Source organism: Lepisma saccharinum, chromosome 25, assembly GCF_977018435.1.
Source record: "Lepisma saccharinum chromosome 25, izLepSacc3.1, whole genome shotgun sequence".
Lineage (NCBI taxonomy): Eukaryota > Metazoa > Arthropoda > Insecta > Zygentoma > Lepismatidae > Lepisma > Lepisma saccharinum.
Window position 1 is genome coordinate 35,556,186 of NC_139253.1, and position 27,244 is coordinate 35,583,429.

General features: G+C 37.8%; 1 protein-coding gene across 1 annotated transcript in view; it reads left to right on the forward strand.

Moving 5' to 3' along the window:
• Positions 1-27,244, forward strand: part of Alk (Anaplastic lymphoma kinase) — a 714,232-nt gene that overhangs the window by 631,501 nt on the left and 55,487 nt on the right. The window contains exons 15-18 of the mRNA XM_083111550.1: positions 2,078-2,209; positions 14,875-15,031; positions 17,522-17,692; positions 22,680-22,922. Of these exons, the coding sequence (XP_082967676.1) occupies positions 2,078-2,209; positions 14,875-15,031; positions 17,522-17,692; positions 22,680-22,922 (703 nt within the window). The remainder of the gene's footprint in view (positions 1-2,077; positions 2,210-14,874; positions 15,032-17,521; positions 17,693-22,679; positions 22,923-27,244) is intronic.

Consider the following 27,244-nt stretch of genomic DNA (forward strand, 5'->3'; position numbering starts at 1 on the left):
CTATCCTAGTTGCACACTTAGAGTGAATGAGGAGCTCTCCTTGGCAAGGCTCCTCGGCTGCCTTCCAGCCATGTGCTTCTTCACTACTTATCTCAACGTCACGGAAGAAGAGTAAGGAAGACATGCTTAGATTATGTCGTTGCATAACTTCATGCAATGTCTGTCTGTTTCATCGTTACCATTATTTCACAGGCTGTTATGTGAGCGGTCTTGGCTTGAGTCTGAATAATAAATGCCCTTTTCTGTAATTATTTATTGAATACATAACAAATATAGTTTTCAAACTCGTGCTATTAAAAGAAGCAAAATAGATCTAACAATCATTCCTATGAAAATTGAATTTTATATTTCTAATTACGCGTTGTTGACGGAGATAATTTCTTCAGTATTTTATGATCTTCTCGTTGTGTCTTTATATTATATTTTTTTGTATTATAATGGTCATTATGTTTTTCTTTTTTGTTTTTATGTATGTATTGTATGTCTGACAAGGGTTGGTTTTAAGAACGGCCCATGAGGCCTGCTTAAATAAATACCATTCTATTATATTCTAAACAAAGGTTTACTGGTTCGGTTCTGATCGGAATCGGACTGGGAACAAAATATGATGATCGAATTTAATTGATTGATTGGTTGGTTTGGTTTTCTGCCACGTGAAGCTAATCGCGAAGGTGAGGATGAGAGATGATAGTATGAAATTCATGAAGGGACACTCACAGAAAACCCTAATGCCTACAGTCCGGCCAACGGCAACGAAACTAGCTGGAAAGTACGATTTCAAACGTGTGAGGGGAAGCAGGTGGAACACTCACCAAACGTGGCATTTTGCTTGCATGGGTTTGCTTGTTGTGTTTATTACTGCTTACTGTGTTATGTTTGTAACATCTCTTACAATTCGTAACAAACCGTTTCGAAGTGGAACAAAGAAAACTGTGTCGTAGGTCCCTGTTGCACATTCTACAAAACGCTATCGATATAATTCACAATGCCACAAAGCATTCAGTTACTACATTTTCTTTATTATATTTATAATACTATATGTATAATACATACTTTTATTAGTGAATGCTATCCTGATTACTGCTGTGTACATTTGTGCAAATTATAATATTTACTAAGGAGATCAATTTAATTGAATGATCTAAAACAAAGCTACTGGTTTACAATTTTACAAACAAGTTTATCTACTAATGTGACGTGATGAATACTTTCCTGATATATTCTGTTTGCTTATATAGAATAGGATGGCTATTTTTACATTCTGCACCCTTACATAATTCGTAAACATCTCTACGTATTTTGGCGGATGTTACTACGTTTGAAACTTCATTGTTGTTTCCACAGCAGACCATTTTCACGGAACCCGCTTCCTGACTCAGGTGCCGTCACCCCTATTTTGCCAATGAACACGTCCAGTTGGCGCATGCGCACTTCCGTCCATGGTCTCAGCTAAGGCAGCCAGACAGTAGGCTGGGATTCGAACTGAATTGAATTTAATTAAAAGGCGTCTTTTTTTAGTAAAATACCCGGTATGGGTGTTCTTTGTGAGTGTCCTTTCATCAATTACATCTTAGCGATTTGCCAAAAGTGTCGCAAGAGCGAAGTAAAATAAACGAAATCAATCAATCATCACGTTTTACTATATGGTTTCAGTTGTTTGTATTTCACAAACCTTGTACAGCATGCTTTCGTTCACAGTTCTTTGAAAAGATCCCAATCTAAACAAAAATAGTTGGTTAAAATAATTTACTCGAAAGACATATAAATGTGGATGAGATAAGAAGAAACATTGTCTTTTAACTTACCATAATTTCAGGTATTTCTGAAAGTGGAAGTCGAAAAAATGTTAATTGCAATGTTTCCGCTGAAACGTAGCACTTAAAAATAATTTGTTTCGTTTGGAATCACCCACTTAGAACGAAACTGGTAAGCAATGCACAACATGAAAGAGATACCGATTCTAAGAACAATAATCACAAAAATCGGTAATTTTATTATTTTGAAATAATTCTCCAGTCGCGTTTCTTTCTGCAGAATCACCAGAATTTATTTTCATTTAACTTAATGCTTATTACAGAATGAAGAGGACTACAAGAACAATTGCCGAGAGACGTTCGACGGGCCCTTCAAGGGCACGATCATTGATTTGGACAAGGAGAACCTTCTTGGTGGAGGAGGCGGTGGTGGGGGAGGCACTTATGTCTTTAGGGTAAGTTGAGATGGACTTTTATGACCCTTATGAGTGAAAATGCTTTTGCATAAACAGCCTTGATAAGCATATAAAATTTGTTTATCCAGAAGTTTTTATTGATGAACTTGTAGGATAAGTTCTTCAACGTGTATCTAAGTGCATAAAAGCAGAGACATTGGTTGTTGCACATTTATATCTTCCCGGCAATTTTAGTGTAATATATCGTGTTCATACGTGAAATGAAAATATTTTATTTTACATTTAAGAATTGTGACGAGCACAAAAGTTGCAATGTTATGTTATGTTGACTTACGGTGACTTTAAGATATGAATTCATGAACGTACATGTCCAAAAAGAAATAGCTGACTATCGAATATAGTAAACAGTTTGTAAAAAGTTATGTACCATCTGTAAGTTATGAATACAGAAAAAAATATTATTGGAATCTAGTTTTATGTTGACAAATATGTAGGTTTCAATAATTTGGAGACCCAGTTTCCAGGATTCGAATTAGTAAGTTTTACCTATGCGTTTTTCTTGTAATATAGTTAAATAATGGCTGAAAAAGGAAAACTATTAACACAAAAAGGACACATGATTGATGAAAGTTCGATTTCCGATAATGCAGAAATCGGCGTTGATAATTTGAGTGGTTGTAAAGATACAGATAAAAATGCCAAGTGTATAACATGTAGCACGTGTGGAAAGTTATTTAACTTAAAATGTCTACAGTTAACAGCACTGTATTCCAGTATTTCTGATACATCTCAACAGTACGTGTGTAAGGGGCTATCCGACGTTTGTCCAGAATGGGACTGAACATAATAAAGATACTAATTTCAATGCATTCTTAAAGACAATAATTCATAAGACGAATGACGTTCGGTTGAACCAAGAGCAGATGAAGCAACAGCTTACAGAAAGTCAAGAGCAGATGAAGCAGCAACTTACAGAAAACCAAGAGCAGTTGAAGCAACAACTCACTGATCAAATGATAAAACAGTTTTCCGAAAATCAGGTGAAATTGAACCAGCAGCTCACTGAAAGTCAGGAGCTAATAACAATGACACTTTCAGAGAGTTTGCAATCAGTCTCTTGTTACTTTTCGCGCTGAACTCCGAGAAGAAATAAAACAGGTGGCTAATGCTTGTAAAATAAATACTGACGCCCTTGAAAACGAAGTATAAGAGGAGGAATTAAGTGGTGTGCAGTCCAATGTAGAATCACTTATATTGCAGACTTGTTCTTCCACTTGAGAGGTTAGTTCGACGAGATGTTCGTGATGAGAAGAAGTCTTGGCAATAAGTGATTCTGCTTCATCTGCTCTTGACTTTCTGTAAGTTGCTGCTTCATCTGCTCTTGGTTTTCTGTAAAATTAGTATAGCCTATTTATTATGTTCAGTCCCATTCTGGATAAACATCGGATAACACACCTTACACACGTACTGTTGAGATGTATCAGAAATTCTGGAATACAATGCTGTTAACTGTATACATTTTAAGTGAAATAACTTTCCACACGTGCTACATGTTATACACTTGGTATTCTTATCTGGATCTCATTAATTCAGTCTTAAAGTTCTTGCACGAATGCATTGTAAATCCATTAAAGCTTTACAATTCACAAATTACTTGCCACCTCATTTTTTTCCTGCATGAAGTTAAATCTGTCGGATTTGCTTTTAAACAAACATTTTTTTTTAAATGATTTTCTATTGTCGAATTCATGCAATTGTCGATGTTCAAATCATTTTATTTTATGAAAATGTATATTGATTACAACTCCCCTTTTGCTTTAATGTGCTCTGCTCGTGTCGAGAATTCCGTATGTCAAGTGTTCGATACCCGGTGGAGACACAAGTGGTTCGGATCCCACTTTAAACTGTAGGTCCAGTCCCGATTAGCCTTACTGTGCATAAAGTGGACCTAAAACACCAAATCAATCACAAATCACCGTATGTCAAGTAAATTGCAATTACCATTAGAGTCTGAAGTTCTTTATCACAGTGTCTATCCACCAGTCTAGAAAACTTGAAAAGTCGTAGGAATATCAGGAAAATTTAATTTTTTTGTGGAAAAATAAGGCTTTCTTGTAGTAGTGCAATAAAGGTGAGTTTTTGAATACCCCCCAAAAAAAGAAAGAATAAAGAGGACAAGAAAGAAATTTTAAATTTATTGAAAACTCACAATACTTAACTTCGATATACTGAGTATTACCGGTAGTATATTAAATACTCTAGTGGGAAAAGGGTCCTGTTTTGAACTCTTTACAGTATAGAAATATACTACAATAAGTGACTACTGGTATTTTTCCCTGTCTTCTTACCATTTATTCGGAAATGTTTGGTACAGTTATGTGAAGTAATATATTGCAAAATTTTACCATAGTTATGTATTATTTGTACTATAATTCTTTATTAATTTTTAGAAAAAATAATTCTCTGTTAATAATTAGTCAATACATTTCAAATATTACATGGAAACTCACTTCTTATAATTACTTGCTTTCCTCCCTCTATCATTTCAGTTTATCTTCACATTATTAACCTAATGATTTAATCTGGAAAATTGGTTCTTTTGTCTTGAAAATTTGGCAAAGGTTTCGTTTATTTATTTTTTACGAAATTGTGCACGCCCAGATGAAATAATTTAAAAGCAAATATATTATTATATTTATCCATTAGCTTCTATCGGTTTGAACTCTTTTTCTCCGTCAGCATTCGCTTTCCCATGGTCTCTATATAGCCACTCTACCAAGTTTCACCGCAATCCGATGTTTCAAACGGACACTCGTACATTCGTAGCGTTGAAATAGCGTTTCCTAACCTCTGAGATGCTTCAGTGAGTAAACTGTTTCGGACTTTGAAGCGGAAGTCGCGGTAAGTACCATTCGTGCGGAACACTCCACTTGCGATTGCTAAGCAGACCGACGGAGCGTTAACAGTCACGGGTGCCACATGCAGGGGGCCCATTCTATCTGGCCGACTAATGCGTAGGCAGGTGTAATTGGGGTAGGACCAGCGTGTCTCCCACGTTCCTCCCGTTCTGTGGTGTTTAATGGGTGCTCGACGGGTGGACGTGGAAGGGGATAATAGCTGGGAGCGAAGCACTTTGATGAGGGCGTCATTTGAATCTCTCCATAATGCCCAAAGTGAGGCTATTTCTTACACATTGTCCCACCTATCTCTGGAGCAGGCGAACGAAAACAAGTCTCTGCGCAAGATGTGACTCGAGAGGGCTCGACCAATGAACTCGTGGGATGGGAAGAGGGTACAGCTAACAGCAGTTAAGAGCAGCGCGTATTGCTTCGCTCCACCCACCAGCTTTCACCCCTTCCCTACCTTTATGCGTGGCCTTGCTCCGCAGATTTCCGGAACAGAGTATAGCTTCGGATCTGAGCAGCGCAATGATACTATTTTACACCTCTCCCCTCATATATTTAATCATTCACCACTTTTGTCGGTTAACGAGACTCCATGCATTTTTTATTATTTTGCTCATTTTACGACATTTCCTTGCCTCTTTTGGCCAATCGCGACGTTAAAGACCAATTACGTATATTGAGGTTAAATTGACCGCTATGGTCAATTTGATCATACCATCACTCATCGTCGTCGTCCTGCCAGAAAAGCGACGCTAAATAACAAAAGTAAATAAATCAGTAAGATATTGACGAACACTACCAAAGGAACACCCATGCAAAGGGGGGAATCGAGAATGTTGAGAGAAGAGAACGTGAGTCGACCAATGAACTCACTTGTCCACCGACCAAAATTACAAATGGATTGCCGTCATGATCTGATGATATTGTTAATAATCAACGAAAGCAAGAACTACCACAAATATTATGTTTTCTGAATTTGATTTGGTTTATACGAGGGTCATTCGGAAAGTAACCGCCGTTGTAGCATGCCGCTAGTAGTAGTGGGCAGAGCGTAACCGTCGTTACGTCACGCAATCTGTGATTCAGTAAGCTTCCAATTGTGCTAGTGAGAGCATCGTAGTGCCGCGCGTGTGCTGGTTATAACGTCTCAAAATGTGTGCTGCCGTCGAAAGTCCCGCCAAATGCGAGATACGCGGAGTGATAAGATTTCTTTGGGTGAAAATTCATGGAACGTGGTACGACAATCACTTCCGAAGTTTACTGTAACACTTTGCAGAAACTGAGATGAGCAATGCAGAAGAAACGTTGTGGTCTGCTGACATCTGGGAATGTGTTCGTGCATGACAACGCTCGGCCTCACACTGCTCGGCGAACACAAGACCTTTTGCGCCAATTCAAATGGGACGTTTTTGATCATCCCCGTATATCCCGGACTTGGCACCTGATTTTCATCTGTTGACTCACATGAAGAAGTGGCTTGGAGCACAGCACTTCGCTGACGATGAGGATCTTCAAAATGCTGTGACAGGTTGGTTTAATTCCCAGGCGGCCGAGTTTTATGCAGAAGGGATTGGTAAGTTAGTGAAACGCTATGACAAGTGCTTGAATTTACATGCGGACTATGTTGAAAAATAGAGGACAGCTGTACCTTTCAGATGTAAAGTGAAATTTGTTGTATCTATGCGTTTTTTTTTATTTATACCCAAACGGCGGTTACTTTCCAAATGAGCCTCGTATTTAGCGCCATTTTGTTGCCAATTTTGGCTAATCTTGACGAGTGATGATGTGATGAAATTGATGAAGGGCCACACACAAAGAACAGCCATGATCAGGTCGGGATTCAATGCCGTGACTCCCTGCCGTCGTAGCACGAAAGTCGGCTATCTTTTCTGAAATACGACATACAAGGAATGTGTTCACAGTGAATATTGAAGCCTGTTGGGTCGTGTTGATGGGTTTGTATGATTATTTACCTAGCTCGCCAGGTCGACCTTTAAAAAAATGGAAACTGCTTACCAATCTACTGCAGGAAAGAGCATCCATACAATACGATGGCAATGAGAAAAGTTTCGTTTAAAGGCTACAGATTTCTACCTTGAATATTTAAATGGTTACTTGTGTGTGTGTGTACAGTACATCCATGGTATAAGTACTATTATTATTCATATTATAATTAATAATTATAATATGAATACATTCTAATCATATGGATAAACTAACTGAGGCCTCCCCGATGGCATAGTGGTAACGTGGTCGCTTTCTAATCAAGGGGTCCCGGGTTCGATACCTGACGGATGCACAAGCGATTCGGATCCCATTTTAAACTGTGGGTCCAGTCCCGATTAGCCTTACTGTGCATCAAGTTAGCTTAAAACACAAACTCGATCGATGAATCAATAAACTAACTGTATTAAGGAACAAAGATCTGCGGGTTTCCACTGCCCATCCACGAAAGTCAGCTACGTTTGAAAGGTACAAAGGACCCAGGACTGAAGCGAGCGTGGAAAACATCTCCCTCCTCTCCTCCGAGAAACCACTTTTCCGTAAAGTCTCATTAACGCCGGCGCTGCACATTTTATAGAGGGTTTCCACTTGCCACGATCACCCGAGACATTAATATCTTCTCCAAGAACTGGCCTTAATCTACGACTTTTCATTCCGTCGTTGACTTAAAACCCGTTCTGCTAGGAGGCATTTAATAAGGTGTGGAGGCGAACCCCCATAAGTATGGCTTCTCCTGTGGAAGACTGATGTCCTCGGTTCGTCTTCATTAGATTTCTTGTAGAATGGGTTTCTTCATCGCCGCCATCTTCTCTCCCCAGCTGAAACATCAGATACACCGCCTACTTTTACAACCTTTCACTTTGTCGGCATTTCTCTTCCCTTTTCTCTCCTTAATGGAGTCACGGAAGGACCTTCAGATAAAATCCGAAAAGAAAATACAGAGAAAGAAATCAATTTGTAACTTCTTTAGAAATAACACTGTTACAAGTCTCTTCTCTCAAGTGGAAAATCAGAAATTTTTTAGGATTAAATCAGTAGCAAGAAACTGCATGATGTGTGTCAGAAGGGAACTGAAAAAAAAATGCCTAATAGATTTTCACGACAAGTGGGCCGTTTCGACCAGTTTTTGCTAGGAAAACAAATTCTCTCAACACAGCCGAAGGATAGTCTTATGTCGCACGTCCTTTAAAAAATACATTCTGTGCGAGTTACCCTTAAGTATAACCATAACCCTACACACGAACAGCATCGACTTACGTATTTTTTTTTTCATACAATCGTTCGACGAGGTGGGCGTGGAGCGGCAGCTAGCGCGGCGGGCGGGAAGTAAGATCGCGTCTGCCGGCAAACTGGATGCAACATCCGCGTAACTGGAACCGCTAGCTATGTAATGAAATAATCTCGTGCAATTACATTGACAGTTACAATTAAAATGAGCACGTACCTTGTTACAAGAGATGTTAGAAATGATGTCCCCCTGCATCCACACATTTACGGCAGATTTGTAGGAAATTTTCACTAACACGTATCAGTTTCTCTTCAGAAATTGCTTCATTTCTCTCCTGATATTTTCTTTCAATTTTTCTAATGTATGGCTTCAGGTTTAAAAGCTTGGTTGCTCGCCACGCAGATGTCATGAAAAGTAACTGTTTCTTATAATAGACGCCGGAGGGATTTTTCAGAAATATGTTCCAATCTTGCTAGTATCTCCTCAGTACCATTCGCTGCTGATCAAGAACAGACCCTGATTCCCTAAATTTGTTCACAAGTATCCGAACACCGTTTCTGTGCGAAAGAGGAACATCTGGGGATTCTGCTGCAAAACTCATTCTAACTTCCTTACACGAATTCGTAATGACGTAAGAATCGTACAGAAAATATGTTGTATTAATTTGTACGGATAGCGTGGCATTATTAGACTGCAGAAAAGCACCAGTGATACGTAAACTAAAACGAAAGAATCTAAAACACTTGTTAACGCCTTAACACTCACAAACACGTGCAATCTGGACACCGGCTCTCTGGATACTGTTGCTTCCAGTGCAAAGGTCAGTGTACAGCTGTGGATCTAAATGCCGGCAGACGCGATCTTACTTCCCGGCAAGCTAGCTGCCGCTTTGCGGCCACATTGGCAGTGAAAGACACTGTAGTAATTCCGTCTAGTTCGCAGCACTTCTTGACTAATTTTGAACTCAAGTGTCTAGTGGGTTACAAAGTGCAACACTGAGTCGTTGATTTCGTGTCACGTGCTGTATTTGGTGCCTGCACCGTTTGCACTACGTTCTAGATCGGTGTACTGTATAGTCACGTGGTGCGTGCTAACAAATCAAATGAACTTGGAAAGCAGCAGGCAGGCATTTGTTTAATTTTTTGGACTTAAACACCGCTATTCTTGCGTCTACTTGGTTAAACGGGGATGCAACTGTGTCAAAATGTGTAGCAAACTATTATCTTTGTTTACTTGAACTACATTCTTGAGTTTTTTTGTTTTAAGTCAATTTTATGCTCAGGAAGGCTAAATGGGACTGGATCTATAGTTTAAGGTTGGATCCGAACCACTTGTGCCTCCACCGACTTGAATTAAATTGCAGAAAACTGACTCAACACGAAAACTGAATTGCAATAGGTATCGAAAGTTCGGTAAGATATGCTTAAGTCCATTTTCTGCTCAAATACCTCAATCGGAACAGAACATAAAGCTTACAGTGGAATGAAATGTTCACCCGCTGAAAATCGAATCCGAGAGCGGTTGATCGCAAGGTGGCACTGTAACCACTATACTGTTGGGGAGAATCCATGTATATGAGAGTAACTGAAGCAAATATCTACTCTGTTTAGAACAAATTACAAATTTAAATTACAGGGTCATCCGTTTGAGATGTCAGAAAAGTAAACCTTTATACACAAGAGGTTAAAGTACGTATCTGTGAGCAGCTTGTTGTAATATAAGCACAAAGGATGTAAGTTTCGAATGAGTGGAGGTTTACAGACTTCGGCCACATGGCGGCGCTAATGTGTATGGTAACAAAGGTGGTGATCACGTCACAACAGCACACACAGTGTGTCGTATGGTATGCGAAATTTTCCAGTATTACATGCATGCTACTGCCGCCACGCAGATGAAGACTGTAAACCTCCACTCATTCGAAACTTACATCCTTTCAGCTTATATTACAACAAGCTGCTCAGAGATACGTACATTAACCTCTTGTGTATAAAGGTTTACTTTTCTGACATCTCAAACGGATGACCCTGTATATAATCAATTTATGGATAAATTAAAATGTTCTTTAAGTAAATTCTACAATCAGAAATGGAGATAAAATGTAGATAATAACGCTTGAATTTTCAACATATGCCACAAGTAATTTTTAAATTTCATAGTGGTAATTTTGAAAACAAATGACTGTTTTATTAAAGACAGTTGGTGATACATATAGAATATCTATCATTGCCCAATCCACAGATTAAATTACTGTTGTGTTGCTTAGAAAATATTTGGAAAGCTTATATGTTTTATGGAAACTTCAAACCTTGTCACATCATGCTTCGAAACTTGGCTCAGAAAAAAAATCAGAAATTTCAACTGCAACAGCGGCAGAAAAAAAATAGCACTTTTATGCATCTGTCACTCCCAGATATCATGGTCACTTCCATTAAGGAATCCTCTGCAAGTATTGATTTCCACATTTCCTTCATCAATCTGGAGCGTTTCTCTCTCTCTCTCTCTCTCTCTCTCTCTCTCTCTCTCTCTCTCTCTCTCTCTCTCTCTCTCTCTCTGTCTCTCTCTCTCTCTCTGTCCCTCCCTCCTCATCTCTCATCACGTCAACTTCGATCCTTTTGATCCATGCCGGCAAGTTCCTCTTTCTGCAGGCAGACCGGATGCCCGATCTTGTAGAAAATTAATGAACAGCTCCGGAACGACAAAAAATGTCAGCCCGGCGAGATAGCAAAATAATTAGTTAGCTCTTCCCTGTCCTCTACGAAAAATATCTACAAACCGCCGGCTAAATTTTCAGCTACGAGTTACAAGACTTCACCTAATGAAGTTCCCATTCTTTGAAAACTTGGTTTCCGATTTCAGATTTAGTTTGGATTACTGCATTGTTAAGCGTTCTCTGTTAGTATTCTTTGGATATTTGTGAAAAGCTAATATGTTGTGCAATGAATGTTTGAAATATTTCACATTAGAATTCTACTTGAATTATAGAAGAAATTTCTTTGTTCTATATCTTGTCAATTCGAACTCAAAACTCTGAATTTAGAAAAGGCACATCACTGTATTACAATATTGTGAGTATGAAATATTTTTCTTGAATTTTAATGAACATTGATTTTATAGTCAGGTTTTAGATTACACGCCTGTTATATCACACAATTATATCCTTCCGTTAGATATTTTGATGACTTGTGTAATTTTATTAATGTATTTTTTTAGCTTTAATGGGATTACATAACAAGTAGATAATATTGATTTGGTTTATTTTACTTCGGTATTCTGCCACTTTTGGCTAATCGCAAAAATGAGAATGAGTGATAGGATGAAATTGATGAAGGGACACTCACAATAACACCCATGCCCAGGTCGGGATTCGAACCCGGGACCCCTGGCGTCGTTAGAGTGTTGCGATAGCCATTCCGCAGATAATATAGATGGAAATATCACACATATTCATGGCCTGGCTGGGACTCTAACCAGGAATCTTCAGATGAGAGATCATGAGTCGAATTCTCAAAGCATTCTGTCATCTGAACGACATATTTTTGCATCATACTTTCGATTATGTAATTTATTCAAGTAAAGTTACAAGAAGCTTATGAAAATTACGGATTTGGCCGTTAAGAGTATGCAGACTAATAAACTTGAAAAATGTAAAGAAATGGAAGTATTAATAATAATAAAAATTGATTGATTTGGTTTTTTCTCTTCGCTTTACTACCACTTTTTGCTAATCTCGAAGCTGAGGATAAGTGATGACATGATATGCCAATGTCGGGATTCAAAACTCGGGAGAAAAAATATTAAATACTCCTGTCTCCTGTGTATGTTTACATTATGTATTGAATATCACCAATGTAAATCTACTTGGAAGGAAATAGCAGATAATCATACCTCATCATATTCTACACTTCTGAATATTCCTCCTATAGAAGTTGTTCACCTCACACCGTGATAAGGAGACAAATAGCCACTGATATCTGCGAATAACTTTTACTTTTTACGTAATGTTACTTTCTATGTGCTCCTATCGAAGAGGGGGGAAAAGAAACATAAATTTCTCGAGAAATGTCGACAATGCTCTGAAAATACAAAGAAGATATCTTCACTGCTCTAGATGCGTTTGGAGAGATTTGGTCTTGGCTTCCCCTTATAAATCTCCACCTTGGGTCAGTCAGCAAAATTTCAGTGATCGCGGAAGGGCGTACACACGAATTGGAGGTGGAGAGAGCGAAGCAGCCGAAGTTCTTCCAATTTTCGCTTCGGAGGTGAACAAAGGAACGGAAACTCCCGGAAAATTCGGATTGGTTGGGTCTGAATATCATGTTCTTCCAAGATAAACTTTTGTGCACTTTGGCATTTCTCCAGAGCCGTAATCGCGTGAGTTTACCGAACAGAGGTGCTCTCCTAGAAAGGAAGAGGTAAATCTTTAAAGCTGCAAAAGTTTTTCTTTGAAGGCAATGTTTAAAATAACAAGTAAGAAAATGTATTGAGGCACTGTCGAAATTTGGAATTTACAAAACAATCTAGAATTTCAGCACTCCCCTGTATCTTTTTACCTGTCTATTTACCGATTGCAATTTGCATAAAGAGGAGCGCTACATTTCACAAGACTCCTAAAACAAAGTCATTAATAGAGTCTTTTGGCTCGTGTTGGAAAGTACTGTTATTTTACACGTTATAATTAAGAAGATTTTTAATTATTTTCCGGAAAGCTCGTGTGTGAAAGTACTGTTATTTTACACGTCATCATTAAGAAGATTTTTAATTCTTTTCTGGAAAGCTCGTGTGGGAAAGTATTGTTATTTTACACGTCATAATTAAGAAGATTTTTAATTCTTTTCTGGAAAGCTCGTGTGGGAAAGTACTGTTATTTTAATTAAGAAGATTTTTAATTATTTTCTGGAAAGCTCGTGTGGGAAAGTACTGTTATTTTACAGGTCATAATTAAGAAGATTGTAAATTTTTTTTGAAAAGCTCGTGTGGGAAAGTACTGTTATTTTACACGTCATAATTAAGAAGATTTTTAATTCTTTTCTGGAAAGCTCGTGTGGGAAAGTACTGTTATTTTACACGTCATAATTAAGAAGATTTTTAATTCTTTTCTGGAAAGCTCGTGGTGGGAAAGTACTGTTATTTTACACGTCATAATTAAGAAGATTTTTAATTCTTTTCTAGAAAGCTCGTGTGGGAAAGTACTGTTATTTTACACGTCGTAATTAAGAGGATTTTAAATAATTTTCTGGAAAGCTCGTGTGGGAAAGTACTGTTATTTTACACGTCATAATTAAGAAGATTGTAAATTCTTTTCTGGAAAGCTCGTGTGGGAAAGTACTGTTATTTTACACGTCATAATTAAGAGGATTTTAAATAATTTTCTGGAAAGCTCGTGTGGGAAAGTACTGTTATTTTACACGTCATAGCCCGACCCTGTGGCCGAGTGGTTAGCACATCGCGCTGCAAAGCCAAGGGTCCCGGGTTCGAATCCCGGTCGGGCTTGGTTGTTTGTGAATGTCCATTCATCCCCATCTTCGCGAATTAGCCAAGAGGCACAAAACGCGAAGTAAAATAAACTAAATAAAATCAAAAATCAAATCAAATTTTACACGTCATAATTAAGAAGATTTTAAATTCTTTTCTGGAAAGCAAGAAAATAATATTTGGAATTTTTAATTGAAAACAATGATGGATACTATAAGCGCAATTTTTCTACGATTCCTACAGTTTGCACTATTTCTTTTTATCAAAAGAACAAAAAAATATTGTTTTTTTAAGTTGCTTATACTGTTTCTGAAATTATCAAAATGTCTTAGTATTATGAAAGTATATTAAAAGAACATAGTCCATAGCAAACTAATCAACATTTTAATCGCAGTGCTCTGTATACACAAACCAAGCATACTGCTTGTGTTATGTAGTGTATCAGTTAATTGCTTTTGAAATTTGACCTCCATATAATGCAATACCTTGCAATCAGTGAGTCTCAAGTTCGATAACCAAGCGGAATACATTTCGGTGGGAGTGATTTTACTTAAAACTGAAGACCCAGACCCGATTATCCAATATGTGTATAAATTGTACGTACAATACCTTTTCACGATTTTGATTCTCGGTTCCATAAAATATATTTATTTTATTGTGACTTCACATACAGTTTTCATGGTTTTACAAAGCTTCAAAAAGTTATTATTTAGAATCGAAACTGTTTTAATTCTCGCGTAACTCCTTTTGTATTTACGTCCATCTCCTCGATTAGTACTGAAAAAATTACAGCTTCACGTTTTCTTAATATTGGTCTTGTGTAAGGAGACCACGTAGTGGTTGGTTATCTAGCGTTGGGTCGTCTTATTCTTCAGGATGATGAAAGCAGCTCTGTGTAGTGGTAGATTTCAGAACCACACAAAAGCCCAATACCCAATCGAGAGGATAGTCGTTTGAAAGATTATGCCAAGGTTAAATATTACAATTAGCATCTAGTGTAATTTTAACTGGGACTAAAAATGTTATTGGTTCACATAGCTCTATTGTGCATTTAAGATGAAAATTCTGATTTGTATTTATTTTAATTCTTGTAGTTCGATAAATTCAGCCGGCCAGTCCCTCTTGTGGTGGCTGGAGGAGGTGGTGGCCTGGGTTACAGTTTAGGCAACGACCGATCCTTACAAAATGGCAAGAAACTGAACAAGAGTCTCTCATGGACCAGTGGAAGGAGTGAAAATGAGGAACGAGCAGGTACGTTTGTTATAAATTACATCTGCATTCTTTAAAGACTAAGTATAACAGTTGATGGTTATGGTCAACCCAAAATGTTCTTGCAATCTATTTGTTGGGTACTTCGTAACACAAAATAAAATTAGGGGAAACCGGAATATTCCCGAACACAGATGTAATGGCGAACACCAACATTTCTGCTTTGTTTCCTTCATAATAGTGATCCAGTTGGTGCCGCCACCTAGCGCCCGTTACGTACAATGTACGTCGTCATTATTCTGCGAGACATAAGCCAGGGAACAAAAGTTATCTTCTTCAACTTGGTTTGTAACTTATGTGCTGTATTTACTTCGAAATAAATCGAGGATGTTATAATTTTTATGTCGTTTACTCTTGCAGATTGTACATTTATTTACGCTGTTTTCAAACACACTAAAACGATCCTATATTAAACACAACACGTGTGCTAATAATAGAAACAAGGCACAGAAAGGAAAATGGCGAACAGGTGTTTGCTATTTTGTGGCCTGATAAATTGTACCAGGTGGTTATAATTAAAGTGACGGTGTTCAGAGTGGTACAGCACGGGCTGTAATGAGAGTAGCAGACTGAAACTTCGTAGATATGCTAATGAAGCAATGCGCTCGCGAATTATGCAAAAAAAAAAAGTTCCAATTCTCGCCACCAGGGTACAAAATGGCGCTGCAAGCAGTCAAAACTTGGTATAGTTACAGCAAAAACACTATAAATAGCAGAAAACAATACTCTTTGTAATAAAATATCGCTACAATTTCACTATTCGAACTACATGAACATTACTAAAGGACAAAGCAACAAGCGTCACCAGCAACAACCAGGGAGCTCACACAATGGTTAGGCAATGTCACCGACTTTGACGTCAGAGTTACAGAAAATTCCACGTTTTGACTGCTTACAGCGCCATTTTTACCCTGGTAGCAAGAATTAGAACTATTTTTTTTTTTTTTTTTTAATATTCCCGAGCGCATTGCTTCATTAGCATATCTACGAAGTTTCAGACTGCTACTATCATTACAGCCCGTGCTGTACCACTCTGAACACCGTCACTTTAATTATAACCACCTGGTATGTTCAATGCTTCATCTATATACTTTGATAAAAATGTACTTAAAATCAGGGTCCATATTTCTTATTTTTGACTTTATTTGTCTGTATAGCAACTATTTTTCATAAGGAGTAATGGTGAACACGCTGTTCGGCATTAACCTGAAAAATCAAGGCAGTGCCGAACATGACAGCTATGTCTTTTTTTCGTAGGTTCTTGTCTAAAGCAAACAGTTTGAGATCGTTGTTACAGAGTTGATTTAGAAGAGAAAGTATTAAGGTTTCCTTAAAATATTTACAGTGCATAAAATGTTTTCACAGAATTCCATAATTCACCATCAAAGCTTAAGTGTTCGGCAATACCTCGGTTTCCCCTATATTTTGTTCTATTTTAAGTATTTACTTTTGACGGTTAAGAAGCAGGGAATTCAGAAAAATATAAATGTCTATACTTTATCATCTGTTGTGTTAGATCGCTGCGTCATGAAATCATCATATTGCGTGCTTTTGCCGTAAGGAACTGAAAAAAAACAAAGAAAATTGTACTGTTATGCTTATATTTTTACCTTTGCTGTTTGATGTTCGGTGAACTCGTGTTCGTTCCCCGATGTGTAATTAGATTCGGTTTTCAACCAGTATCTCGTGAGGGTAAGTGATGAGTTACTTCAACACGAAGAGATAGCGAACTCTAGTCTACAAATTAGATTAAAACCGATAGTGGCAAGTTAGTTATCTTGTTCATACTCTTATTTAGTGTTGTACAATATGTCACGTTCTCCAATTTGTTTTAATTTCGTCATACACGATAAGCTGCTTTTGCAGTAATATACCAATACTAAGCTCGCTCTAAACCGATTTGTTACAAAAATGTTTACTCACTGGCGTGAGTCACGTAGTAGGTCAAAAAAATCTCTCATATTTGCAGAATGAATTGAAGTTTTAAATCCACTTTATGCACAGATAAGCTAATCGGGAGTGGACCTAATGTGGGATCCGAACCAATGTGCAATGTGCCTCTACCGGGTATGGAAGCCGGAACCCTTTGAACACAAGGCGACAGGTAGTGAACTTTATAAAATCTGGTATAACTTATTTCAGCTATTTTTTAACACTTGGTTCCAATCAGGGTTGTTAAAGGTCTTCAATTCCGATCCACGGGGGAAAATCAGCAAGCGTAAATGGGTTCTGGACCGTAAAGAACCTTTTTATCTGTCTTATTTCAATTCGGTCCAGGAACCTTTTCTCCGGATCAATTTAAATACGTCCCAAGTTCCGTATTGAAATGAAACAATACGCAACTTGGACCGAATTTAAATTGTGCGAGAAAAAAGGCTCCGGTCCTGTTGCGGAACCCAATAGAGAACCCATTAGAATTTGTGGGCTACTGGACCTTTCACAACCCTGTTACCAATGCTGTATCCATTTCAGGTGCTGGAGGAGGCTGGAATGACACTACTCCATACAGAGTCCAGGGGCAATCGCTGCTGGAAGGTGGACACGGAGGGTTCGGGTGTAATGGAAGCAGCCGTCCAGTGGATGGGGGCTTCGGAGGAGGCGGTGGGGGCTGCTCAGCTGGAGGGGGAGGAGGGGGCTACACCGGTAAGTACATTGGCAAATTGAGCTTGTATCTGCTTTGTAGAGTAAGCTGCAAGAAAGCATACACAAAAGTTCTATCTAGCCACAGAAAATATTGTACTTCGGTACTGCGATTTCTCTGAGCGTGATAGTAATTTATTCAACACATTTCCCAATCTTTATATTAATAGAATACCTTTAAAACCAAGGTGCAAAATCCTTGGGGGGCGTGGGATTTATCCCCACCAACCATCTTGTCCTCGGAAGTCCCTCCAGCAAAAATTTCCGTGAAGAAGCAGTTTTTGTTATAACAACAAGAGATAAGCAATTTGGTTTGCAATAACATTATACGCAATAAAAGCAAAACAAAATTTCAAGACAAATATAACTATAAAATCTAATTTATTTATATTAACAGAAAGTAAAACTAATCAAAAACTTATGTTTAATAAAACTTATTCCAAATATTTTGCAATTTATTGATATCTTTAAAAATTTAGAAAAGAAATTAGTTTGTTACTATGTAAATATCTGATTATATAAGAGTAAAAATTAACTCCTTGGTATGTATTTAATATTAGTGTATTTTAAAATTATTTAGTAATTTAATCTTATATTTAATTACATTATAAACATGTATATTAACTATAGATATATACTCCCTCTGTCCCATAATTATAGTCCGGTATGCCAAAATGGTAGTACAGGAATGACAGACGAAGAGGCAGATGGAAAGCACAATTTGTACTGATCCTTGAGTAATAAAGTTGTATGACTCATTCCCGTGTTTCATGTTCTTCTTCTGTATACACGAATGTCACAGTTTGAATATCGGGCAAATATTATGAGACAACCAACAAAGGTGTACCGGACAATAATTATGGTACAGAGGGAGTATTTATTTGTGTGTGTAAATTAATATCTTCCTCCACCCCAGCAGTCTACAATGATTTCGCACACTGCTACACCTATCTACCCCTCTCTCCCTCCCTCCATCTCTCTCTCTCTCTCTCTCTCTCTCTCTCTCTCTCACTCACTCACTCACTCACTCACTCACTCACTCACTCACTCACTCACTCACTCACTCACTCACACACACACACACACACACACACACACACACACACACACACACACACACACACACACACACACACACAATATATACATATATATCTGCCACCACAAGAAAAACTTCACCATCAGAATGTACATAGATAGCTATGCTTGCTTTTTTTAATCAAGTTCGAAATTTACTACAAGCTCGGATGTTTGTTTTGTGGTAATTTCACAAGTGTCACTGTGAATTTTAAACGTTCCTTTTTAAATGTTTTTATTTTTTATCTTTTGAGTATTTCACCCTTATGTTGCTACTTCAGTGGCACAGTACAATGTAAGATTGACTCGGTTGAGTTACTGAAATTCTTGGAATTGAACCCTGGTATGGGTGTTTTCTTTGTGTACCATCAATTTCATTCATCATAATGATTATTTGGATTTGGAGGTGGAAAACTGAGTAACAAAGATGCAAATATATTTCTCCTTAGTAGCAACTGCATGCAATTGTAATAATGTTGTGTAATTCTACATTTTTATTTTTTCATATTTTCGTCTTGGTAAGAACACATTTCTTCAAAGATAAAAAAGAGATGCTGTGGGAAGTGTTGTAAATAATAATTCAGGCAATGAACTACCAAAAAAAAAAAGTAAATTTCATAATTATCTATTTATCATACCGTGTACAATGATGGAGGTGAGGAGCAAATTGTGCATAGGTATGAGGCCAGGATTGAAAATGTAAACACAAACTTATATTTTGTCATTTCCTATAAATTAAGAGGAAACATGTCCCTGGTGGATTTAAGAAGGGACTTATATTAACAAATGTTGGAACTAATTGTCTGAAAATGAATCTCGAATATTCATAGAAATGGATGGATGTATTGAGTAACATAGCATCTATTAGCAAAAATCGTAACTACTATCCAGTGCTTAGTACAGGTGGCGCCATATGTTAGTAAAAATCGTAACTATTATTAAGTCCTTTGGACAGGTGGCGCCATTTAGCTGTAAAATAGTAACAATCATTTAGTGCTTAGTACAGGTTGCGCCATCTATTAGAAAATGGCATAACTAACGAACTGAAACGTGAATGCCTACGCCATCTAGTAGCAAATGTCTGAACTACTAACATGTTTCTTTCAAGAGCACCGCTGGTACCTCCAGTCAGTAAGGTCGCCACTCCAAGGCCCAAGCCTCATGCCGATCCCTAAGAGGGTCCATTGTTTTTAAGTGATAGGAAATTTATATGAAGGTAGTTGTGGGGTCCTGCGAGCCCCGTAGGGCGGTAATGGCTCCGTAGAGCCTGAAATGGGGCTAGCATTCGCCCACGGAAAGAGGAGAGGTTGGGTGGAAGAACAAGATTAGGTGAAGTGTAGAGGCAGAGAAGAACAGAGGAATAAAACCTTGTATTTCTACCAACGTTCACAAATGTAACCTGAAAAAATCCAAGGTTTCTGGATGAGATTTGAACTCGTATCCTTGATCTTGAAGTAATGCCCATAGAGCTAGCGAACTTCACACTGAAAGTTGCTTTCGAACTTGTATTTCTACTAACGTTCAAAAATGTAATCTACCGACTGCGCAAGCAAGCCTCACACTGAAAGTTGTTTTGGAACTTGTATTTCTACTAACGTTCACAAATGTAAACTAAAAAATATATAAGCTTCCTGTTCTACTACAACACACACTACCTATGAAGGCAACAATTCTAAACACACCAACACTTTATATTTGCAGGTGAAATTTGTCTTTCGATGTCAAGAGAACATGATAGCCGAAGATGCGCTCTTTCAACGTAGTTTACTTGATCAATAATACAGAGCATTCCCTGACATTCGCTACGATACTCGGCGGCAAGCGGCCCGACATCAGCGCTTGTCTTTCCCAGTGAACGGGTCCCCGACAGTCGCACGCTACATTCTGTTTTTTTCGCTCTCCCTGCCTTCGCTCTCTTTCCCTTTCTGTTGACGTTGCAGACTGACGCCAGTATAATCCTCCCTCGGAAGTTGTGTTGTGTTGTGTCGTGTCCGTGTGTTGAAGATTATGGCTTAATATGGCACCACAAAAGTTTGCATTACAACAAAGGATTTATCTTGTCGAGTGTTACTTCAGAAAGAGGAATTGTGGAGAAGTGCGACGACGTTTTGGAACGAAATTTCCTAGTGTTCCCGTTCCACATAGGACCACTATATTAAACCTCGTAAAAACGTTTAGAGTAACAGGGTCAGTTCTGAATAAAAGTGGAAACAAAAATTGGGAAATCTAAAAAATAAAGTATACAAAGACAATCCGCACACCATTCGTGAGTTAAAAGAGAGTATTGTACGAGAAATCGGGAGAATTACAGTAGACGAACTTGCCAATTTCCTTGGGAGATGCCAGGAATGTGTTGCAGCAGAGGGACATCATTTTCAACACCTTCTGTAGTCAAGTTTAGTACACAATATGAAAACTGTAATTTTAATAGCCTACTCTACCGACTGTCGCGGACCAGTTCACCGGGAAAGACAAGCGCTGATGCCGGGCCGTTTGCCGCCGAGTCTCGTAACGAATGTCAGGGAATGCTCTGTAGATACCACGAACTGCTAGAACACACACAGCCACCTTTCATTTTTCAGCATTGTGAGAGGATTATATACCATACAAAGATTTTGTGTACTCCATATCTCTTTAAGGAAATAGCACTTCCAAAGCTGCTGTCAGTATGAAGCTTCGTAGCTCAATCGGCCTATATCTGTGGAGGAGTGGTTAGCACAGCGCGCTGCGACGCCAGGGGTGCCGGGTAAGACGTGGATATTTGTGTTTGTCCGAATGAGAAACACTGAAAATTGAAAAAAAAAACAGAAAAATGTAAAAATTGAGAAAGAAAGTTAGAAACTGGGAATACTTCCGCTTAGGTGTATTCCTTTAAAGAAAAAATCGGTATGAGCATTGCTTCAAGATCTGAAGATGGAGTGAGAAGAGAATCATGAAATTCTTTTAACATGCTAATTATCATCAAGTTACCATATGAGTTGGATCTATAATGCTATAGTTCTTACACATGATACCACCCGCCCCATCTCAAATTCAACTTAAAAAATGATAAATCAAATGTGTTTTGAGAGTCTTGGAATTTATGGAATGTCTGAGCTGATTTATATGTATGAGAGAGAGAGAGAGAGAGGGAGGGGGTTGGGGGTTGGAAAATTGTCAGGTGTCCGTCATACCAACAAGCAAAAGCAGATACATTGCGCGATATGTTACAGTAACTATAAGTCTAGTTTCAGCTGATCATATTGTGAATTTCAGTAGCACATTCATTTCTCAATAGATTAAAGCTGCTAAACACACCTCGCACGGTCTCTTTTTAGCAAACTGTTTATGTTACTTTCTAATTTTTAAATATATTAAATACTTATAATCACAGAGAGTTATTACTTTAATATTAACAAGTTATTTCTAATCTTGTTTTTTTGTTTGTGTGAATTATCATAGAGCACTAGCGCATTCCCTAAAGGTATCTCTCTCTCCTCTTCCTCTTTTCTCCCTCTCTCCTCTTCCTCTTCTCTCCCTCTCTCCTCTTCTTCTCTCTCTCCCTGTCTGTGTGTGTCTGTGTGTGTGTGTGTGAGAGAGAGAGAGATTTTACACCTTAAATTTTGTGACAAAGAAGGAAGTGGTTAATGTGTGTTGCAAACTGCAATAACAATTCATGAAAAATGCATATTCATGAGAAAAAGCAGTGGATCGTTAAATACGCAGGAAAGATTTTTGTGTGCGGAATGCCCAAGCTTTCTTTTGTTATTCCGAAGATTTCTCCTAATTATTGTTAATAACAATTTTCTCTGTAGGATTACCCCGATGCATGACATCAACCTGGGATTTTCTCACAAAAGCTTCTCCCTGACCGTGTTGTGATTAATCTTTCTCTGTTACCCAATAACTAGATCGGTTCAATTTTCCATTACAGGTGGCAACGCTTGGTCTGGAGTGAACGCCACCGGAGAAGGCGGCTACTCGTATTACCACGAGGGCTTCATGACCTTCGCTCAGGAAGCCGCCAACGATGGACCAGGAGCTGTTCACGTAATCCCGGCCATCGAAGACTGTGGCTGCGACTTCCGCTGCGTTGCCCTCAACGAGTGGCGAAGCGAGGTCCTTTGTCTCTGTCCTCGGGAGTGGTTCTTGGGAGAGGATGGAGTCACGTGTCACCGTAAGTACCTGTTTTTCTAGCTATTCTGATATCTACTGTACATGTCGTTTCTCGAGTGTTAAGTTTTGTAATTAAATTACTTTGTTCTGTCCGTAACTTGCACTTGCTAAGAGGGCGAATTACCAGTATTCATGAATGATATAGCAGTCTTAAGGGATAGTGTAGTAAGCTTTCGTGGAAAACTCGTGACACTCCGGTTTAAAGCCCTAATTTTTGCATCCTGAACCTTTCTTATGTTTGCCCGAAACTGACGTAACCGCCCTGACTCGCTTCCATACTGAGATGTAAGCGACCACCCTGTTTAATTGTTTTGCATCGGATGAGGTACAGTTTTACATAAGGTTTAAACTTATTCGATTGTGTCAAAATGGGTGCGTTAGGTAAAAGAGAACAGTGAGTTCCAGTTGTTGATTTCCCATCACGTTACAGTTGTAACCAGATCTTTGTTAATTATTAAACTAGATAAAGATTATTCAAAATATATTATTAAATGTTTTCCGACTTCCATCCATTTCTTATGGGGAATGAAAAAGTCTTCCTTTAACTTATACGTATAATTATATAGAACACAATTTTAGAGGGGAAAAAATTGTGTTCTATATAATATGTCACTATAAACAGCAATGTGTTTGCACTTTCCGTAACACAGACTATCTGACTATAAAGCTTGAAAGCTAGGAGTGAGAGGCCTCCCCGATGGCGCAGTGGTAGCGTTGTTGCCTTGTAATCAAGGGGTCTCGGGTTCGATACCCGGTGGAGACTCAAGTGATTCGGATCCCACTTTAAACTGTAGGTCTAGTCCCGATTAGCCTTACTGTGCATAAAGTGGACTTAAACAACAAATGAATCAAAGCTAGGAGTGAAACGCACTCATATTCCACCGGAAATGTCATTAATGTTAATAAGAACCTCTGCTTGCCAATCTTCGTTTATTTATACGACACTTAAAACTTGAAATGCACTCCCAAACTAAGTAAAGCTACTTAGTACACTTTCGTAAGACACTATATGGTTCACACACTGTATATATTTTATCTGTTTTCTGTTAGTGTTGCTTTGTGTTGTACTAGATTATTATTATGAGCTCTTTTTTTGTTATTATTAATGTTGCATCTTATAATATGTATTCCTGTACAATCATGTACTTTACTGTATTTTTCTTGTTTTTATGGGCTGGGTGGTAGATCAGCATTTGCTGAACCTCGACCAATAATAAAGACTAGCGCATTGATTTGATGCTTTCGTCTTTCCGTCCATGTGCTTTGTTCAGTTATATTAAGTAACATGTTCTGAAAGTACTGGAAAAAGAATATTTCACAAGCACCCGTGCAAAAATCCAACCGCCAGATTACTTCGACTTATTGTACCTTCTGTTCGACTGCGCGGTTTGTGAAGTAAACTGCACATCTTGTCCTTAAAACTCAGTATTTCGAAAACCAGCGGACCCATTTTAACGGTTTTTAATTTGAAATAAAAATATCTATATTTAATAAATTGTGAATAATTTATTTATTTAGTTTTGGTTTTCTGAATCGACTAGATAAAATTAGAAATGTTATATATATTTACTCCAAATGGTGTAATTGCATCGGTAAACGTGTTCAATAAGTTTTTAAAGAGTAAAATTAAGCTCTAATTTGAGGTATGAAATATTTCATCTGCGTAGTTACAAACTAATGAAGTTATAGGTGTCTAATTGATGGTACGTGTGGATAAACTACGAGGTATGTCGGAGAGAGCTAACAATTATCGAAAGAGAACAATGATTTCTCGTATTTCGCACTGAATGCCATGAAATTGACTTTTGCGGAAGGAAAATTGCTTCTAATTACTAGGAAGATTCCGTTAAAAAAAAAAAAAACACGTTAACAGGTGTTACGCGTCTGAGAAAATTTCGCATCGATTGGGGACTTTATTGTGTAATTTCCTGGTGTTGATTGCGCCGTAATATTTGGTAACAGCTCCCGCGAAATGGTAAGTCGTTCGTTGTCATGGATACTGGTGTCCACCTTGACAACGTTTTCGACGAAAGGAGAGGCATTCCGGTCGATGCTTCTGCGAGCATTTCCTACTCCATTTCCACCGCGTCCCGTCTCATTCTGTCCTCCTATTGATTTCGTTGACACCCACGTCGAACGCAACGCCAAAAATGTTTACAAGGAGCGGCGATCGTCTGCTGGAAGTGAGTGATGGATGACAAACTTCCCACTCTCTAAACCCCGCCACGTATCGTCCAGTTTGATAAATTGACGAAAGCTTAATTCAATGGGCGACACCCATATGTTAGCATGTGTGGCAACCATTTGGTTATTAGCTTCTTTTTCTATATTAATGTGCCTGGATATTGAAGGATGTGTGAACTTAAAATTTATCATTATAATACGCTTCACAATTTACATGCCTGGTATCTTCTTCTGCGTCAATTCCGTTAATACTAGCCAAAATTTGAGGTAACACTTTACTATACCGGAGACGGATTTCTTCAAATTTACAGGATAAAGTACTTACGCAAATCATTTCCTGTAGCGTTGTTGATGTTCGGGAATGTAGTTTTGATCCATTTTAATGCGAATGCATGTGGTTTTCTACGAAAATCTATTTCCGACGCGCTATTGCTGCTGCCGCCATTTGCTTTCTGCACGAGAGCACAATACGCCATCGTATTGTCCGTATATGCTAAATTGAACGAGAGGAGTGCTAATAGAACCTAACCTAACAGGCCTAACCTAACCTAGTAGGCATACCTCGTCCCCGTGATGGTTCGTGGGGCTATCGTGAAATTTTGGGCTAACGTCAATGGTTTTTGGGGCTACCCGTGGATGGTGTGTGGGAAATAAGGAACAACAGTAAGTACTCGTTAATGTAAGAAATAGACATTATTTTCGTTAGAAAATCATTATTTCACCTAAAGAAAATGTTCCGCAATGCAGAATAGTACGTTAGCAATGTAAAAAATTGCGAAATAAATCATTGATAGGTGTCTCCGGTATAGTAAAGTAGTACCAAATTTGAATCAAATGCAACACCAAGCACTTAAAAAAAAAGGGGTAACTGAATTACGTAAAATCTGAATTCTCTTGCTATAAGTTTGGCATTAGAGGTAGTAATTTTGCAATAATGAGGTATACAAACACGTAGTATGCAACACTATAATGTAGAATTTTATAATATAATGTAATTGTTTCTAACAATTTATGGAAGTTAAGTTTATCGGGATTTATTATCCCAATTTCATCAGTAAAGTAAGTACATAGCATTTGTAATATAAAGTAGTTCATATAAAAAATCATCTCGATATTTGCAATTTTATTCCATATTCTAATTAATTGGAGTATTTTGAGATGCATTATTTCGAGTATTTTCATTAAGCCTATATATTATTCTATTGCAGAATGAGTAGCAAAATGACAATAAACAGTTACAAATAGCAGTTACCATTTTCTCAGCATAAGTGGCAGCTTTGATCTTCCATTCTTAATAATGTGTTAGGTCCCTATCTAAATGATACTTTTCCCCCCTCATATTTAGAGTATGTTATGACCTTAAGAGTCATAATTATTTTTCTTCTCGGGAAAAGTCGACATGCATACATTATTTTATACTAAGTAAATACTTTGTGTAAATCTTCACTTGACAACAGTTTTATCTAGTTCATTTTCAAGAATTCAAGTAACGTTACAACTTTGAATACAATTTTTGCATACTCGTATTGCCTACAACGGCAAATAAATATAAAAACTTTGAATTTTAATATAAGATTAATTTACAATGATTTGTGATTAATATATATGTATGTACGTATATAGTTATGTATGTATGTACGTATATGTATAGATCTTTCAATCAATGAAATAAGTGTTTCAATGCTGTGTTATTTGCTACAAAAATCTAGACTAGTACACAGAAATCCATCTACTCCTAGAGTATTTTAGATTCATGTGGGACCATACTCACCAATTCTTCTTCAACTAAAAACGACGTCCACCGGAAATGTGTGTATTCAGAACACCAATTTTACTGAAAATCTGAAAACAGCTTTTGTCTAAGAAGAGAAGAGAGTAATTCTGCCTGGCGATTCAACTACTATCGTCTTGAAACAAACCATAGGAACTAACAATAATCCGAAACAATGGCCTTAACTGGGACAAAGCTACAAAAACAATTGATGCATTTCCACATTATTGTGAAATTCGGCCGTGAATTAAATTAAATACATATTTATAACCAAAATAAATTAATACGAGAATGCATTGCCGTCCACAAGATGTATTTCCATGGAGAGGCAAGTAAGGGTTTTTTTTTTCAGGGGGAGAGGAAACTAC